Source organism: Lepidochelys olivacea (assembly GCF_965140295.1).
Source record: "Lepidochelys olivacea isolate rLepOli2 genome assembly, chromosome: 14".
Classification (NCBI taxonomy): Eukaryota; Metazoa; Chordata; order Testudines; family Cheloniidae; genus Lepidochelys; species Lepidochelys olivacea.
The window spans coordinates 19,356,539-19,376,613 of NC_140424.1; the positions used below are offsets into that span (position 1 = coordinate 19,356,539).

General features: G+C 41.6%; 1 protein-coding gene across 2 annotated transcripts in view; it reads left to right on the forward strand.

Moving 5' to 3' along the window:
* The first annotated feature begins 396 nt into the window (after nucleotides 1–396).
* Nucleotides 397–20,075, forward strand: part of NARF (nuclear prelamin A recognition factor) — a 29,868-nt gene continuing 10,189 nt past the window's right edge. The window contains exons 1-7 of one of the 2 annotated variants that reach the window (XM_084648282.1): nucleotides 397–925; nucleotides 2,144–2,318; nucleotides 3,160–3,240; nucleotides 5,493–5,636; nucleotides 7,870–8,002; nucleotides 10,075–10,209; nucleotides 17,185–17,303. In XM_084648282.1, coding sequence (XP_084504408.1) covers nucleotides 2,292–2,318; nucleotides 3,160–3,240; nucleotides 5,493–5,636; nucleotides 7,870–8,002; nucleotides 10,075–10,209; nucleotides 17,185–17,303 — 639 coding nt within the window. In that variant the 5' untranslated portion in view covers nucleotides 397–925; nucleotides 2,144–2,291. Of the gene's footprint in view, nucleotides 926–1,836; nucleotides 2,319–3,159; nucleotides 3,241–5,492; nucleotides 5,637–7,869; nucleotides 8,003–10,074; nucleotides 10,210–17,184; nucleotides 17,304–20,075 lie in introns of those variants that run through there. The other variant, XM_084648283.1, reaches the window with a different exon arrangement.

Genomic DNA, 20,075 nt, shown 5'->3' on the forward strand with positions numbered 1-20,075 from the left:
AACAGTATGCATCCGATGAAGTGAGCTGTAGCTCACGAAAGCTTATGCTCAAATAAATTGGTTAGTCTCTAAGGTGCCACAAGTCCTCCTGTTCTTTTTGAGAATACAGACTAACACGGCTGTTACTCTGAAAAATATAGAAGAAATTTCTATTTGTCTCTCAATGAAGATACAAGCAAATAGTGCAGTTGTGTTCATGTATTGTTTATTGAAATCAATATATGTGCAGTAGAGACAGCCTTCAGGCTGGGGCAAGTAGGTCAACAATTTAGATAATTTGATATAAGCTCTCTTTCTTTGTAATAGTCATAGTGAAAAAAACAACACAAAAAGCTCAATTAATATAGGAATGTCTTAACACAAAAATCCTCAAGGAGATCTGTAGAACTTCACGTTAGTTTCCGCTTTTGAGACGCGAGAAAAGCACATCCTGTATGGAATGGGGAAGAGTGTACAAACAAGGCAGTGCCCTTTAGCAATGTCTAAATGTCAGTCTTGAAGCTCCTTTGCTGCTGTGGCTCCCACTCAGTCCTAGCCTAGCTGTGAGAATGAAGCATTACGTTTACGTCGTCTGCAGCAGAGAGGCGCTGTCCCTTGCAGTTCCAGACAAGTGCCTGGGACTACGTGACAGCGCTCAGGTCTACAATGAACACTTCCAACTGAGTGGGAGGCTTCTGGGGGAACAGCTCAGGGCACTAGCGGGACAGAAAGACTTTACATTAAATAATAGCTGAAAAACAAGAGCATTTCGCTTCCTTTACTGGAGCCTGTGCTTGCCGCCCTACCCTTGTTGCCTAGTTTTCCCCCCTAATATATATATGGATCTCTTTAATAGCTGCAGCATGTTCCAGGCTTTACCTCATGCTATTTAATTTCTACCAGCCAAGACATAATTTATTGTAGGTTAAATGAAGTCAGCAGCAAGGTACAGTATCTGATTCTTTTCCCTTCCTTTCTCAGCCTTCTCTTTCATTCCTTTAGCTGCATGGTGGTTATTTTGTTACTGCTTGTGATTGCACGTCTGTGTGTTTTGTATAGACAAAAAATGTTATGTCTTTGCTCTGCATCTGAGTGCCAAGCAATGTACTGGGGTTGTGACAATGGGAAATTGTTAGCCTTGAGCTGACTTTGCGGGAAAAATCTTTGATGGTAGTGAGAATCATGAATCGTTTCATTGCAGATGATCAGAATTCAAGGCTTAAGGTGCCATACACGGAGCGGTTTGTGTAATCACTGGGCTGAGGGAAGAGAGGTTTGTGTATGTGATTAAAAGGGGGGCTATTAAACGCTTAAGTAAAGAATGAGACGCCACCACATTCAAGAGACTCAAATCAAAAGCAGTTTTTCCTCCTCCGTTGTGACGGTGTGAACCTGTTGTTCCCGTCCTTTTGATGATCCAGCAAGACAGAGTCTACACCAGCACTATATAGCACTCCCACCATTATTAAGAAGAGAGCTGTGCTTTCCCTCGAGAAGCGATGTCCTAAGTCTCCTCGGGTCTTAGAGCAAGATACAGTCTCTTCTGCATGTGCAGGGGTGACCCCTTTTACCACCCTTGTTTTGCATGTTCATTTCGCATCAATTGCATGTAGTGTCAGAGCTTGCTACCTCTGTGCAAAATACAGGGATGACCACAATCACCGACCCCCAAAGCAACATGTATTCGCTGCCAGAATCTACAGAATGAACATGAATCAGAGTCATGGGTTACAGATTTGTATTCTAAGCATGTCAAGGGGGTGGGGGAGGGGATTGTTTCTCTACAGTACATTAAAGCCATTAATCATGATGGTTGCAGGCCCTGCATCTAGCCCACTGATCTTCCTAAAAGCTTTTCCTCTGCGGTATTTGTTACTCATTACAATGTTAGCAAATTCTCTAACGTGTAGTGTGAGGATTATTTTTTTAAACCGTCCATTATAGAGTCTGAAGAAGCTACAAGGTCCTTCCCACCCACAAGAAGACCGAATTGGCTGCTGTGCAGTCAGACACTCCCACTTCTGGGCATCCCGATGGCTTTTGAAAATGCCAATCAGGAGGAGTGCCATAAGAGGGCAGTAGGGCAATAATAACAACAAAAGGCAACAGGAATTGGAAGGAAGAGCTGGCTAATTTCTTGCTCTTTGGGCCTTTATTATTGCAGAGAGCTGACAAGCGAAGTCACTGAAGTCCGGCTGCTTCCTCCTTTCTTTCTCTGCCTGTAGAATAAAGAGAATAACACTCTTCTGTAGTAAGAAAATCACCTTTAAAAATTTAATAGACATACCAAAAAGTAATACAAAGACTCACAGATGAAGTGTGAAAACTGCACCAAAAAGGTGAGTACTATTTTCTTACGACTTTATGCATTGGAAACAATCGGTAGTTTGACTCCACCCAGGTCAGGCACTTGCTTGATCTGTTACATAATATGAGGATCCTTTGTCTTTCAAGGGGTTTCCATTTTTGAATAAGTAATGCGAGTCTGGGCTGCTGGAGGGACTTAACTTTATACCGCAGGGCAGGGCTAAGTTGCAGCCAGTGCACAGTTAAGTGACTTGAACTTTTTTGTATATTATCTCTGAGACAGGTGGTGCAGTAGTAGAATTTTGTTATAGATTACAAGGTCACAGATAGCCAGTACACAGCCCATACTTCCAAATGGGCCTGCCTCTTGTATTCTACCTTACTGATACCATTCAAATATTAATTTATAACCTGTTTTTTTTCCCCAGGAAAGGTTTAATTATATTTATTTCTCTGGGCAAGTTGTGATGGAAATGACATTTAATGTAACCTGGAAATGACATTTAATGTAACCTACTGATGCTGGGTTTTTTGTGTGTGACAAGATCTTTTATACAATTTTCATTATATTCTGATTACGTTTCAAATGGCTTTATGTGACTATTTTATGGTATACTATAGTGGTTGCCATATATACTGCAGTCATTTCTCTCTACTCTCTTTCCTTATCCCTGCCCCCAGTGTTAAAAATACACCCAAAGCTGTAAAAGCCAAGCAGGTGAACTTCCCATCAATGTTTTCATTGTAATAAACATGTTGGGAAAATGTAACACACTATCTGAAGTCATAGACCTAGTTAAAAAAATGTTTTTTGAGTAGTGTTTTTTTTTTTTTTTTTTTGTTTATAACACACATTTCTATTATCTCTTTCAGGAATGTAGTAAAAAACAGAAAAATGATGACAAGCAAAATACATCGGTTGATCCACTGAGCACAAATGATGAAAATGAGGAGGTAATGTTCCTTTTTTTTAAAATGATTTTATTAATCTAAGGTATATTATTGCTTTGATTTTTAGCCTTCTCTGTTCTGTGCCTTTTTTTCCTTTGGAAAAGAATAAATAAATGTTCGGATAAGCTATACATGAATAAAAATATGAACTGTACTTATAAACCAAAGCCCTACTTATAAGAACCATTGACAGAAAATAATCCAGAAGGGAGCTGGAATAGGTAGAGCCCTGCAAATCCGCGGATATCCACTTTATAGACACAGATATATGTGGATCATTTTTGCAGATCACAGATGGAAACCGATGCATTTTATATCTAAAGCTCTGCAAATCTGTGGATATCCACAGATGCAGATATCTGCAGATCATTTTTGTGGATCAGATGCGGATACAAATTTTGTATCCACATAGGGCTCTAGGGATAGGGATACAAACACAGGGTTTGGTTTTTCAAAAGTGCTGAGCACCTAGAACTCCAATTAAAGTCAATGGGATACGCGACTATTCAACAGCTATGAAAAGCAGGTTCATTATATTGATGGTTTCTTAAGAAGGATGAAATTGAAAACATAGCACTCAGTGCAGAGCACCCACAAGGTAATTTCTTTCAGTGGCTTTGTAGAAAGAGTCAAAAAGGCTGAAAATGCTTCCTCGAATCTTTTTTTTAAAAAGGGGGGGAGTGGGGTTGTGCCTGTTCTTATTGTATCTCAATCAAGCTTGTTTTTTTTTGTTTTTTTTTTTTAAAGAAAAGGAGGGTGCTTGACGCTTCAAACCACATAAAAGTATGTTCTAACTATAGGTGAAAGAGGTAATGTTGCTATAGGTCTCATACCTGGTTTGCTAAATTACACTGAATAACACTTTTCGTTTGAGAGTTTTGCAAGGGGTCTGGAAGTCTCTTTCTCTCTCCTTTGCAGAAGTTCCTCCTCCCTCAAACTAACTAACAAACAATGTTCCATCCATAAATCATAGAACTGGAAGGGACCTCAAGAGGTCATCTAGTCCAGTCCCCTGCACTCAGGGCAGGACTAAGTATTCTCTAGACCATCCTGACAGGTGTTTGTCCAACTTGCTCTTAAAAATCCCTGATGATGGAGATTCCACAGCCTCCCTAGGCAATTTATTTCAGTGCTTAACCACTCTGACAGTTAGGAAGTTTTTCTTAATGTACAACCTAAACCTTCCTTGGTGCCCATTGCTTCTTGTCCTATCTTCAGAGGTTAAGAAGAACAATTTTTCTCCCTCCTCCTTGTAACAACTTTTTATGTACTTGGAAAAGGGTTATCATGCCCCCTCTCAGTCTTCTCTTCTCCAGACTAAACAAACCCAATTTTTTCAATCTTCCCTCATAGGTCATGTTTTCTAGACCTGTAATCATTTTTGTTGCTCTTCTCTGGACTTTCTCCAATTTGACCACAACTTTCCTGAAATGTGGCGCCCAGAACTGGACACAATTCTCCAGTTGAGGCCTAATCAGTGTGGAGTAGAGCAGAAGAATGACTTCTCATGTCTTGCTTACAATACTCCTGCTAATACATCCCAGAATGATGTTTGCTTTTTTTGCAAAAGTGTTACACTTTTGACTCATATTTAGCTTGTGATCTACTATGACCCTGAGATCCCTTACAGAGCTGTCATTCATATAATGTAACACAAAGACAATGCAACTTTAGGGCCAAATCCTGCTTCCCGTAGACATGGGACTCATCTTGTTTAAGTCATTGAGACAGTTTGCCTGACTCAGGTGATCATGATATGACCTTTCCTTTGTTTTGTGTCCTTAAAAACTATTGCCAAAGTTTTCAGACTTGGGTGTCTGATGTTAATTATGTAAATACATATTAGGCATTGAAGAAGCCTGAGAAGGTAAGTACTCGCAACTGCCTGTGACGCTAATGGATGCTATGCTCAATGCCTCTTAAGATCAAGCCACTTCAGGTGCCTAAATATGGATAGGGTTTAGATGCTTAACTTCCAAAATTCTGAGTTTGAATTTTTTTGCCACTAGTATCTTCTGAAAGATACTACACAATATCTCAAAATGCTTTGGCATAGAATAATACAGTTTAATAATTTCAGAGGGGCCGAGAAATCAAGAGGTACTGAATAAACCATTTTCTAATTTTAAATGATACACACACACGAGGGGGACTGTCTCTGTTATTTTGTTAAAAACACAAACTACTGTTGGAGTTTAAATAAGCCAGTACAAAGGCCCTGAAAGTTAGCTTATCCAATTTCCTTTCATTTCCAGAAAAGTGAATTCCATAAATTGGCTAGTGCCAAAATATTCCTTAGTGACTGCCTAGCTTGTGACAATTGTGTGACATCAGAAGAAGGTGTCAGGATTTTCCAGCAGAATCAGAAGGAACTCTTTCGCATACTCAACCTTAACAAGGTAAAGTGACAAAGCATGCAGGAATTTGTGTGAGAGGAAGGATGTGAGATAGTGACTAAGCCGTTTCAATGATAACTAAAAACCCTTGAATAGTATAGCAGTTAAAGCACTTCATCCGTAAAAGTAAGATCATGGCTGTAATCTAAATTTTATGAGATGTATTCTGTAAGGCATAGGTAAGAAGCTGTAGGGCAAAGCATGATGATTATCTCATAACTTCAGTAATAAACTGTTGGGTGTGCAGTTATAGTGTTGCAAAACATACACTTCTTGAGTGTTGGAGGCATTCTGTTTTTTGTGATCATGGTGAAAGTATGAGATAATTTCATACCTTGCACATATTGTTATCAAAGACCTGACTGCAAAAATAGAGAGAATTGTAGCATTAGTTTCTAGTACAGCGGTGGGCAAACTATGGCCCAGGGGCTGCATCCGGCCCTCTAGACGCTTTAATCCAGCCCTCAAGCCCCAGCTGAGGAGCAGGGTCTGGGGCTTTCCCCACTCCAGCTGGGGAGTGGGGTCGGGCTTGCCCCACTCTGTGTAGCTCCTGGAGGCAGTGGCATGTCCCACTCAAGCTCCTACGTGTAGGGGCAGCCATGGGGCTCCACACGCTGCCCCTGCCCCAAGCGCTGCCCCTGCAGCTCCCATTGGCCGGGAACCGTGGCCAATGGGAGCTACAGGGGGGCGTTTGCTGACAGGGCAGCGTGCAGAGCTGCCTGGCCGTGCCTCTGCATAGGAGCTGGAGGGAGGGGATATGCCACTGCTTCCAGGAGCTACTTGAAGTAAGCGCTGCCCAGACTTTGCACCCCTGTCCTCCTCCCGCCCTCTGAACCCCTCAGTCCCAGCTCGGAGCACCCTCCCGCACCCTGAACTCCTCATTTCTCGCCGCACCCCCTCCCGCACCCCAACCCCAATTTTGGGAGCATTCATGGCCCACCATACAATTACCATACCCAGATGTGGCCCTCGGGCCAAAAAGTTTGCCCATCCCTGTTCTAGTACATGCTTTAAGGTATGAATGATACCAGGCACATTTGAAAGGTGTGTATTCAGATGTGTATCTTGGGTTCTTTTTCCTCTTGCAAAATAAATAAATAAAATTATAGCTTCTGTCTGACACAAAGAGTGCCATTTTATTGCTGAGGGTGGTTCTTTGGCAGCTTTCCTAATACACACAATACTTGAGTCTGCTGATCTTGACATTGACTTAATAATCTACCACTCCAGACTATTGTACTCTCACCCAGGAGGAAACAGCTACTCTTAAAATTTCACTTTTAATTGAAATTGATACCACTCTCTCTACCTATTTGATATATCTAAGTATTATCAGTGTAAGGATTCCTCCCAGAATATTCTAGCCAGTTTTTAGAACTGGTTTGATTCTATAGCATGATATGGTTGTGTAAGTGTGAGACAGACAAAGATTTAAATGTAGCAGAATTATTGCTTTCTTCCAGTTCTAATGTCTATTAAGTCATCTGGTGCAGGATTTCTCTATTCCTGTTTTATTGCTTGTGTCTTTTAAGTCTTCCACTACCATTGGTGAGGAACATACACGACAAGCATCATGTCCTAACTAAAACACAAAGTGTACATCTTCACATATATGATGTGATCCTCACGAGAATGTTACCTTTGCACATCAGTCTTTTTCTTCAACCAAACACACTTGATTGTGCATATATAGCATTGTTGGGTTGGTTTGTTTTAGGGTCCAGTCCTGCTGAATGCCTTCAATTCCAGTTGAAGTTAAGGCCACTGGGGTATCTCTCAGGATCACATCCTTAGTTTGAAAGATCAAATTTAAAATTTCAAATCTCCATGCTCCTGTAAACCTTAATCTAAACACCTATATTTGTTTCCAAGTTCTTCCCATATTTTGGGAGCATTATGCTTCCCTTAATTATCAAAATCCTGTAAGTGTTGATTCTCTAACTCTGCTTGCCTGCTTAACAAGCCAAGGATAGGGTTGTCCTGGGAGGGATGGAATTCCTTGAGTCATACAACAGCAACTTCTCCAGCTGAGTGACTCTCAACATTAACAGAACCAGAAGGAAATTCCATTCTACTCTCTGTAAGGATGGTAGTTGCTTCATTGGGGCTTTCATGGTATGTTTATTTAATGCGTAGGACATTAGAGGAGCGACTCTTGAGGATGGGGAGGGAATGAGAAGGAGAGGGACCTTATGCTGTTGTAATAATCTACCTGCATGCTTTGTTTATTTTCCAGAAATGTGATACCTCAAAACACAAAGTGTTGGCAGTGTCTATATGCCCTCAGTCATTGCCTTATTTTGCTGCTAAATTCAATCTGTGCGTAAATGATGCAGCTAAGAGACTCTGTGGTTTCCTCAAAAGTCTTGGTAGGTTCTGATTCATTATTACACTGGGAGAACACAGCAGGGTTATCTTGCGTTTCTTTCTTCCCTGGCAGAATTTTGCAGCACTGTCCAGTTATAAGAGACTGTTTTGCAATTGTTTGCAATCCCTGGCCCATGTCCCTGCCCCCTGGGGCACGCCACCAAGGGCAGTTGGACTGTCTGGGGCTCCCCACAGTGGCCTGAGGTCCCTGGAACCATGGTCCGACTTCAGCTTCCAGTCTGGCCAGGGTGTGGGGCCTTGGCCCATCTCAGCCCCTCCCCACCACCAGAAAGAGATGGGCACTTCTCCTGCGTCTTGGGCAGGTGTGGAGTAGCACCACAAATCCGAGACAAATGTTGTCTCAGAGTCATTCAGTCCAGGATAGGACTTGAACTCTGCATTTCAGAACTGCCCCCGCCCTGCACCCAGTTCAGGACAGGTGGTCACCCTATGCAGGAGTGATTGATTTGGAGAACAGCTGCATCCTCCTCTATCTTCATCACTATCAAAGAGAGCTCCTACAAAGTACTTTTTTAGAGTTCCTTTACCTCACGTGACTTAAACTGAAAAATATATGTAGCAGGAGCAAAAATGTGTGCTGAGGGTGCTGTGGAAATACAGGGACCTACCTCCTTATTTGCTGTAATTGTAAGAAGACAAAGTAATTTGGGAAAGAAATGTTACGAATTGTTTAAGAAAGAAGCCAGTTCTGAACCACCTTGCAGCAGTATAGGGGGTGGTGAGTGTCACTACTGGGCCTCCCTGTAAAGGGCCAGTGTGAGGTAAGGAAAGTAACACTATTGACCCATCTGTCAAGCGCTGCAACGTGTGAAATTTTGCCAGGTGGAAGCAGAAGGAAGCCCCAACTGTGAGTAACTGTTTTGAAAGAAACTGGGAAGTTTTAGTTATGGAAAATATAACACTGTTAGAAATAACACAAGTGACTGTCATAGTCTAATTTCCAGTCCATGGGGGAAATCCTGGCCACAAAGAAGTCAATAGGAGTTTTCTCATTGAGCTCAGTGAAGCCACAGTTCTCCATATACCTTTACTAAGGGGAATTTTACTCCTCATGCTATCAGACCAATCCTTTGAGAGTTTGAGTACTGCTAATAGTCTTAGAAGTTCTGCTTCTTTGTTCCTGTTCACCGTTGTTTCAACAATTTTTTCCAAGCAGTATGCAGTCTCTCTATTTGATATTAAAACTATACTTTTTTGATGTCTCCTATACCATGTGCTTCTAACACTTCCTATATGTGTACCATTTTGCTAAAACTTCCTCTTTCCTATCGTTTTTCCTACTTAAATAATAGGGAAAAGAAGATGCTTTTCCTCCTCCAAGATCTATGTCATAGTTTTCCACAGAACAAACGTTATAAGTGTGTGTAACTGATCCGTTTTTTTCCCATTAATAAGGGAAATAATTATCTGAAAGGAACACTGTAAGTATTGGTGGGCCCCAAATATATTTTAGATTGTTTACATTATCTGGGAATACATTATACTAGGTACAATGGTATAGATAATATTTTACAGCTGTATAGAAACACACTGACAAGTAAATAGATGGGAGACCTTTGGGGATGTACAGAACATTGTGCAGGTATTTACAAGTATTTAGGCAAGGGCATCAGTGGAAGGTTGTCCTGTTGCAGGAATATAAAAGTTCGTACAGATAAGTATTAGCATTGGTTGTAAAATAAAGTTCATAGTTTGAGTCCTTGCCAGCAGCCAAGTTCCACAATAGGGTGTAAGTGTTCACTAATGGGCAAACTTTCTATAAGGAAACAGATTTCCTTTTGAAGTTTTGAAGGGATTCATATTGTTAACAAGTCAGCAGCTTTTTAAAAATCTGTGACACAGACAATGTGCTTTCAGATTTATGGTTTCGTTGTTCAAGTATGCTGCAGGTGTTAAAAGTGTGCCAAAAACTGGAGTGCAAGCAGGGTTTGCGCATTGTTTCTTTGAGTTTTTAAAGGTTACTTAAAAGCCTGGAGATGGGGAAGAAGGTCTGTGAGATGCAAAGCACTCCAGGAGTTAATTTATCACATATTCTTGTCCTTTTGTTTCTTAGGGGTGCATTATGTATTTGACACCACTATAGCTGCTGATTTCAGTATCCTGGAGAGCCAGAAGGAATTTGTGCAGCGGTATCGACAGCGGAACCAGGAGGAACATGCCTTACCAATGTTTGCCTCTGCTTGTCCTGGTGAGAAGTTGAGTCCCTAACTCTGCAGTATTGTATAGTCCCCCATTTATCACTACTGAAATAAAAATAGTGCAGTTCTAGTTGTGTATCTTGTAGAGCATAAGATTTTTGGGCTCTATATTTCAAGGATTCTGAATCTTACAGCACATCCTCCTTTCCTGTAGTAATACTTGGGAGCTATAGCACTGTTCAGATTCTTTGCAGACATGGAGCTAGATTCAGCCCTGAGTTAAGCAGGCTGCTGCGATGGAAGAAAATGAACCTGGAGAGCAGGGGGTTTGGTACCACATGGCACATGCAACTTCTTCTCTGCCAGGGAGCCAGGATAGCAACAAAATTGGGCAGTGTAGATGGGGAAAGTGTGACCAAGTTGGATATGGAATGTGCTGTATCACTACATCCCTGAGGCAATCTGACATAGGGGTTCTCCTATGGAGCCCCAACTGCAACTTAAAGCTGTTGTCATCCAGCAGAACTGTGAGAAAGTTGAGTAGTGCAAATGCTGCCTACCTTCCCCTGAGTGTGAATTCAACCAGGGTCTGTTGCACACTGCAGGTTCAGGGAAGCAAAATTAGTAACTCTTTGCACACACCATTAACCAGTTAAGTTTCACATTCTCCCTGTGAGAGAGGCACATATTATTTAATTTTATAGATAGAGAAACTGAGGTACAGAGAGCTTAAGTTAAATTCATGGAGGTTAAGTCCATTAATGGCTATTAGCCAGGATGGGTAAGGAATGGTGTCCCTAGCCTCTGTTTGTCCGAGGGTGGAGATGGATGGCAGGAGAGAGATCACTTGATCATTACCTGTTAGGTTCACTCCCTCTGGGGCACCTGGCATTGGCCACTGTCGCCAGACAGGATAGTGGGCTGGATGAACCTTTGGTCTGACCCAGTATGGCCGTTCTTAAGGCATCAAAAGGAGTCTGAGCAAGGATTAGAATTTAAGGAGTTCCTGACTCTGAGTCATGTGCTTAAACCACAGCACTCTCTCCACTACATCATTCTTCTCTCACTGTGTGGTTTTGGCTCTGCCTTCCATTTCTTTGAATTAAATATTTCCTGTTGAAAAGCACCATTAAGAAAAATATACTTTTACTAAGTGCTTTAATTAGAAATCATGACTTCCATTAACCCATGCAAAATTTTTAACTTGGCACTGGAGTATGGAAGGAAATGGTGAAATGAAACTATGTTCACGATGACTGTGTGAGTGGAACAATTTAATGTTGAAGGGAAGCCATCAACTTGAAATACCACATTTCTTTCTGAGAAGTGTATGCCTTGTTACAGGGAACACTTACCATTTCTGGAACCAAGACAAGTTAAAGGGGACAATTTTTTCCCGAGTTTGTTTTTACTTTGTATAGTCAGTTATGCTATCCCCTGTATACTCAGTTAGCTAGTCATTTTAGCCCAGATCCTCAAAGGAAGTTACTCACCGAACTCAATAGCAGTAAGGTGTCTAAATACCTTTGAAGATCTTGCTGAAAAATCCTTTATAAACATCAACAAAGGAGCAGAAAATGCTTTCTTAGCAATAATTATTGTACATTTCAGGACACATTGTTTAAGAGGAGGTACTCTATCCAAAAATGGATTTATTTATTTTTTTAAATAGTTTAATATTAACTAGTTCAAGTGGGCAGTGTTCCATTCAGGAAATATTACTACAAAAGAGAAATGAAGGATGGTTTACAAACATAGCATGCTTTCCTTGGAGGGTTGCCAATCTCCATAATCTGCCATTATCATTTAATGTAAAATGTGTGGGCATATAATTTTGAATAGATTGTTTGTTTGTTTTCTGGAAAATGATGGTTGTGTTTTTTTTTTTTAAATTATACTCTTACGTTTTATTGTGTAAAGGTAAGTATCTTTGTCGGGTGGATAACTTCTGTATATTCTCTGCTGGATGTGTTGAACGTACACTTCTAGGAGCTGCATGTATATATCAGGAGGAGAATACCCTTTAGGTTTGTCTGTTAGGAAAAAAGCGTTCTAGTTTGTTTTGTCTCCTGTGTTCAGAAGCAGATGTGCCATATGTTGTCTTTCCCTGCAGCTTGCAAGGTTTAAACAAAAAAGCACTCAATTTATCTTGTTACTCGTGATTTACCGGTAATTAACATTTAGAGGCCAGTCCAGCTCCCGCTGAAATCAGTGGCAAGATTCCCAAATTGACTTCATTGGGACTGGGATTAGGTTCTCAGAGAGTATAGTGGGCTCTAGAATAATTGCCCATAAGTGTGGTTTTGTGTTACAACTGAGCCAGAGGAAATTTGTTTTCCCTCATCTACAAATCAGAGATAATAACACTTAGAGGGATATTATGAGTCAGTCAATTAATGGAGGGCACTTATGGGCTTATCTACACACTAAGTTTGGCACCTGCTTTTAGCAATGGCACAACTGCATTGGTGCAAGCTATTGTGTAAGTATTAATGGAGATGGGTCAGATGTTTTCAGCACCACTGTTGCAAAATAGGAGCAAAATATTGTGGTAGACAACGCTCTGATTGCAGGTTTTATTGTCATTCACAACGATACCTCATGCTCAGTTGCTCTCTAGATGTATAGTAAATATGTTCAACTTTATTTCAAATGTCTGGGGGGTTTTTTGTTTCCATTCTATGAACCTATGATATAAATTGCTCCCAGAAGTTCTGTTTGTTTAAAGGGTGCATTCCTTTATCTCAATATTGGTTTAAAAGTGTTTTGTACACAGAAGATCACTCCAGATTGAGGCACAACAGTTTCACTTCAGTTTCTTTCAGGGTGTAGTTCTCCACATCTTGAACCATTGCCCTTAAATATACAGTGACATAGTGATCTGTGATTCAAACTAATGCTCTCCTTTGATTATAAGACTGCAGAGACCATGATAAAGGGTCATCTTTTGTGGATGCATTTTAATCTTATCATCCTATGAGGTTTCTCTGCTTTCCTGTTGGAACTGTGAGGATTTCTCATTTTACTTCTGCTTTTATATCCCCTACTCAAGACCTGGCATCACAACAAATCAGCCATTTGGCTGATAGAGACTAAACTATCCTTTAGCTCTTGTTGATTGTGTTCCTTAATTGGCCAGATTGGTCAACATTGAGTGACATGATGCACTCCCGCTTGGAATTGATCTGCTGTTCCCAAAAAATTCCCATCCCCTGCTGACTCCTAAAGCAAGTGACTGGGACAGGCAGTCACAAATAGCAGGAAAGTACATGGCTACTAGGTGACTGTTCAGGCCTGTTCAAATGTCTTTGGCCCACTGACATCCCAAATTCATTCTCACTTTTTTTCCACTGAAGTGTATGGCGTTATGCTGACGATAAATTTGGCTCCATATTTCTCTGTAGTTTATAGCAATATGTATGTGTTCAAACCACACATTTTTAGACCATTTTTCATACAGCAGATACCACTGATGATAATACATGAACTGAGCCTGGGAGCATTTACACACTGATTTGTGGTTTCATAAGACTTAAAAAAAAAAAAACCCAGCAACACCCAGAACTGGTAGTTTAAAGCTAATATAAACCAGAAGATGGCCTAGAATTAATGCAAACATATGAGGAGTCTGTATGGTTAAGTAGAAGTGCTTCACTCCAGTAAGAAGGAGTCAAGTTTCTGCAGACCTATTGATGAGTAGGCAAAAAACAAACAGTGCATGTGTGAAGTGCAGATAAAAGCCTTGTATTGCTCATTCACAAAAGGTACTTCCATAACTAAACAGTGACTAATGCCCCTGTGAAGCTGGAGCTAATGGAAACTTGTTTGTTTCCTACCTATAGATAAATGGTAGAAGAGCACATGAAATAAATCGGGCCTACCTAGCTGTCTGCAGCTGCTTGGATTTTAATGGAACTCCACTGGGTTTGTTTGATTTATAATATTGAAAACATTTGGTTTCTGAAAACCAGCTTCCTAGGCACTGCACTGTGATGACTAATGAAAATCATGCCAGATGTTTAAGGGCAGAGCCTTCTGAGAACATTAATCTAGAGTGACGTAGTGGAAAACTTCTAATTTAAAATAAGAGGTACTTCCTCTTTTTAGTTTTCAGAGTAACAGCCGTGTTAGTCTGTATTCGCAAAAAGAAAAGGAGTACTTGTGGCACCTTAGAGACAAACCAATTTATTTGAGCATAAGCCATCCGATGAAGTGAGCTGTAGCTCACGAAAGCTTATGCTCAAATAAATTGGTTAGTCTCTAAGGTGCCACAAGTACTCCTTTTCTTTTTCCTCTTTTTAGAAGCATAATCTGTTCTACAGTCATGTACATGATATGGGGTGTCATATAATTGTTAAAGGGCTTCAGATTCCAGTGCTATCAGTCCAACTTTTATTCCAGGCACTAAAAAGAAAAGTAAAAAATGTGGAACATTTATTTATTTTTCATCTGACACTGAGTGTGACAAGGTGAGACCTATAGCACTGGTTGGAACCAGGCATAATGAAGGTAAACACAATACAAACTTCTTGTTCATAGCTCTGACAGGGCACCTCAGTCCTGACATGTAGATCCCTTAACTAATTAGCCCTTGCTTCTCTTGAGCACCGATAAATAAGTGTATGTTGGGGGGAGGGAAATTGGGGGGGGGGGTTTCTGTGATGCAGAAAAATGCCTGTTAGGGTCTCCTGTGAAACTGGACAGTCTCACTGTCTCTTTTTTTAACCAGAATTGGGAACACCAGGCAGGAGGACGGCTAGTGCTCCCCTAAAGTGCACATGCCTTGTATAATTCTCCTCATACTGAAAAGGTGTCATCTGAGTACCATCCTGATTACAATAGTGTCTGCTTTTATTTGTCCAAGTGCCTGTTTTCAGCTGACCTGCATGTATAAGTAGTGTGTAATGTCTTCACTTTTATAGTGCTGCTTCTGTATGGTCTCCAAATCTCAAGATTACCCCAGGCCTACAAATATAACGTTTTCTGGTAGCATGTGCTCTGTAGCCATTGTATCTCTCTTACAAACACTAATCTGTTTGGGGACGGAGAGCCTGTCTGTTGTGGAGTGGGTGTTGCCTGTGGGCTAAGATATTGGGCTAATCCTAACTTTCTGTACTGTTTAGTTTTTGAAGTGGCAAAATATAAATCTACCAATGTAATAGACACATTGTAGGCCCAGTGGTTAGACACTAGCCTGGGACTTGGGAGAACCAGGTTCAATTCCTTGCTGTGTTCCAGGCTTCCTGAGTGACCCAGTCAAGTCCGTGTCTCAGCTCCTCAGCTGTACGATGGAGATAATAGCATTGTCCCGCCCCACAGGCATGTTGTAAGGATAAATACATTAAAGATTGTGGGGCGGTCAGATGCTACAGCAGTGGGGACATAGAAGTACATTAGATAGAATGTATCTATTAATATTTACAATAATACACAGAGACTTGGGATGCTTGTGGGGTTTTTTAAGAGGATATGGATAATTGATTTTCACGTATAACTGTAGCTGAAACCTGATTTGGCCAGGCTTGTTCCCAGTAATGCAGTGAATTTTTAGATGATGATGCTTCATTCGACTCTGCTGTTCTGGAGAAGGCACACTGTACAGTGTACTGGGACACTGAAACTTAGAAAAGAGAAGGTTACAGAGTTACTCTTCACTCTCAGTAGAGTGGAGCAGATTAGTAAATGGTGATCCAAGTGGTGGCTGCCAAAAAACGTTGGCTTGTTGCATTATTAGCTGAATCCCCAGTTGAGGTGCTCTCGTAAATTTGTGCATTCAAGCGGATGTAATACATAATTCATTTCACAGTGGATTCTAGGTTATAGAATTAATTACCCAGTAGGTTCACCAAATCCATTTGTAGATTCCTCTTAGTATCCTTCAGAACAGCAGCCCCCATCAATAAATCTTTTACTGACATGGACAAACTGCATAGTCAGAATAGAAATTTGAAAGCACGTGCAAATTGTGATTGTCTTATGGAATATTGAGGTGAGGTTTGTTCTCTCCTCAGTGTGTAGGGAGACCTCAGACTTGTCCAATAAGTGTGCAGGGCAAAGGAAAGGAGTAAAAGGAGGAGGGGGAAATTGTATGATCCCAGTCTAGGTCCCCTCAGTGCGAAAGTACTCATGGAGCTACGTGTAAAACAGCAGCTGACTCCTTGAAAGTCACTGGATATCTTTTCATCTCCTGTGAGCCCTTAATACAGCCAGATGCAGGAGTTAGCTCACCTGGTCAGGCAGAGAGCTGCTGGCTAAAGCTTCTCTTCTCTGCTTCTGCTGTACTTGGCTCAGCCAGGGGAGCACCAGTGGATACTCCCACCCTAAGCAAGCTGTCTGAGTGAGGGCATGAGGAGGAAGAGCAACCAGAGGAGGAGATGAAGGGGGTAAACGGAAGAGAGCAGCAAAAGAGAGAGTGCCTGGAAGAGAATAAAGTGAAACTGAGAGAAAAGGAAGGACAGTCCAGTGGTTAGGGTGCTAGTCTGGCACTCAGGACATCAGAGTTCAACTCCCAGCTTTGCAGCAGATCATTTGCATGATATTGGATGAGTCACTTAAGTCTCTCTTGGCCATCTGTAAAATGGGATAATAGAACTGCCCTACCTTATTGGGGCAGTGGGGGGATAAATCCACTGACTGTGCGGCACTCAGATTGTACAGTAATAAGGCACCACATAAGTACCTAAAAGATAATTGGTGGCAACTGTGCCAGGGGAGAGCAGAAGAAGAAACCAGTCACCCATCCAACAATCCATAACAAAAGCAGCTCCACCAAAAAGAAAAAGTTGGAGTCCATCAATGCAGGGAGTCTCTGGAGAACATAGCTTCTGTTGGCATTAATAAGAGTTATTGCAGAAACTTCCTGCATACGGTGGAAGACAAGTCCATCTTCCATTCCCCACTTTTAACAAGAAGTTTCCCATCAGCCTCGCCATCCCATCATGCTGGATTTTTTTATCCCTTTCCTCAAGGATCCATTTCCATATGCTCTCAACTTTGCTATCTTTCTTCATTCACTGTAATTCTAGGTTGGATCCGGTATGCTGAAAGGGTGCTTACCAACCCAGTGACTCCACACATTTGCACTGCGAAGTCTCCGCAGCAGATCATGGGGTCCCTGGTGAAGTGTTACTTTGCCAGGCAACAGGTAACTAATTCTGCTTTTCTTGACTGTTCTAAAGAATTGTTCTCTTGCATGTTGGTTTCTAATATTTAATTACAGATGTCTTACACCTCCTCCCACCCATTCATTCTTCCTAAACTGTCTGTGCTTACATCTTAGGCTAGATTGTGCTTTGCTGCTATGCAAGTGTGCAAGACAAAGAACCTCTCAATTTCACCCCACACTGGCAGAACATAGTTGCAGTCATTGTGCTCTCAATGCCTCATGGAGATAGTGTTTTTTTTTTCTTTTTTTTTTTTTACATAAAGAATTAAATCCAAAGTGACCAAAGTAAAGCTGGTATGCCAAATGCTGCCCACACAGTTCTACAATACAATCTTTAAAGCAGAGGGTATCATGCAGACACTACAGGTCCCAGCATGCAATGCTCTGTCATCTCAGATGGAGCTGAAGCATTTGTATGCTGAGAACTGAAGTATCCACTGGTTCTGAGTTCACAAGTTTATTCTGCCACTAATTTTAGGTACAGTCTTGAGCAAGTCATGTCCTCTCTCTGCCTCAGTTTCTCCATGTAGGGTGACCAGGCACCCCAATATTATAGGGACCATCCCAAAATTAGGGGCTTTGTTTTATATAGGCAACTATGCTCCCCCGCACCCCCACCCACCCCCAAAAAAAAGTACCCTGATTTTTCAGACTTGTTGTTTGGTCACCCTATCCCCATATGATAGATGGGGATAATAATACTTAACTATCTATTACTCCTGGAGGGATTCTGTGCCAAAAAATGCAAAATTCTGCATATTTTATTTGTCAAAATAATGCAATATAATCACACCAGTTTAAATAAATTACCAAAACAATTGAAACTACAATACAGAAAAAAGTCACAATAACTATTCATCATTTCCTAAACACATGAAAGTTAAGTAATAAACACTTGGTTACTGATACCCTGCATTCCAGTAATCCTGGATTTTCATTTAAATTGCATTACAGAGCACCAAACAGCAAAAAAAAAAAAAAAAAAGTAGAAAGTCATATAGTTTTGCTAATCATTGTCATGGACTTGGCTGGGTACTTCAGGAAGTGCTTTGTTCTGATTATCCTGACATTTTACTGACTGCTTGCTAAATGTTTTATTTGCTGTCATTCATTTTTTTTTTTTAAAATGGGTAAGTAAAATAAATCCTGATCTGTAATCTAACTCCATTGTGGTACTTTGGCACAGGAAAAAAGTGAGAGAGTGCATAGCTCTTCCTAGCTGAGGATTCCCTTAGGCTATGTCTACATTTGTAGAGTTTTTGCACTGTAAGTTTAACCGGTGATGGGGAACGGATCAAAGTAAAGCACTGGTTTGTGTACTCACTTAATTCCTCAGGCGTCGGGAGCATGTTTACATTAGCAGCACTTCCATCGCTGATGAGAGCAGCACTCTAGGGCAGCTATCTTACAGTGCAGCTCTCTCCATTTTGAGGATAGGCCCTGTGGGAAGGGGGCGGGGGTGATCACGGGGCATCCGGGGTTCCTGCACAGCCACCTCCTCCCCAAACACTGATCAGCTCCAGTAACTCAGCATTGCTCCAAGCAGGGGATCGCTTGCTCCATGGAGCAGGCATTGTCACCTGGCCAGATGATAAATGAGCACTTGCCAAGAAAACAGGAAGGGGAGTTTCAAAGTTCCTGGGGCTTTCCAGTGGGAGAGGTGGATGTCTGTTTACCTGGCAGCAGAGCTGCTGGCAAGAGTGGTCACCTAGGCACTATGGGATATCCTCATGTTGCCGGCACCCAGTGTTAGGCCCCAGTGTTCCCAACACTCAGGAGGCTAAAAGCTATGTAAACAGAACATATCTTCACTTGCACTTCACCGCAAAAGCATCACCAGTAAGAGCTGTATGCCTCTCGTGGATGTGGTTTTTCTTCAAAAAGTCATTGGCAAGTGTAGATGCTCCCATGGTTTTTGCGCAAAAAAGGGAATTTTTCTGCTTTAAATGGCAAGTGTAGACATGCCCTTACTGTCATTTATAATAAGACTTCTTTACTTCGCTCTGGCAATGTAGGGGCCTTAAAACTTTCACAGGTTTTAATGCTCCTGGAGGAGTTGACTGAGAATGGGAACAGTTAATTAACAATAGGAACAATAGGCATGCTGCTACATTTCTGCCTCAGAGAATGAGATCAATTAACCATCAACAGCAACTTTAACAACTTTACTACACAGTCAGGGTGCTACATTTGTGCCTTGGAGAATGAGATCAATTAACTCAAGCAGGCTGCTTCATTTGTGCCTCTAGCCTGTCTCAGGCATATAAAAAGCCCTACCCTTACACGCCAGGGAGCTGCAGTCACAAGAGAGGGACAGAGTCTCACTTACTCACTTTTTGGCACACATGTACACCCAGCCTCTCTTCCTCTCCCCCCCACCCTCCCCCCAACCCCTGTGACAGTGATCAGGTAGGCACGCATGCCCAGCTCCCTTCCCCTGTCTCTGAGGCTGCTCCGGGCACACTGGAACAGACATGCTGCCTGACCTTCTGGGGAAGAGGCATGTGTCCCCCGGCAGATTTTTTTTTTGCATTTTTCTGCCTTGGGGGGGTCACAGAAAAATGCGGCCCATATGAATTCTGTGCCCCTGCATGGGCGCAGAATCCCCCCAGGAGTAACCTATGATGTAGGGGCGTTGGTTGCATCAGTGAGTTATTGTAAAGTGCTCTATAAATATGTATGCTGCTGGTGCTGTTAGTAGCTGTCAACCTCCTAGCAAATGACCAACATCTCCTTCAGATGGGCAAAGTA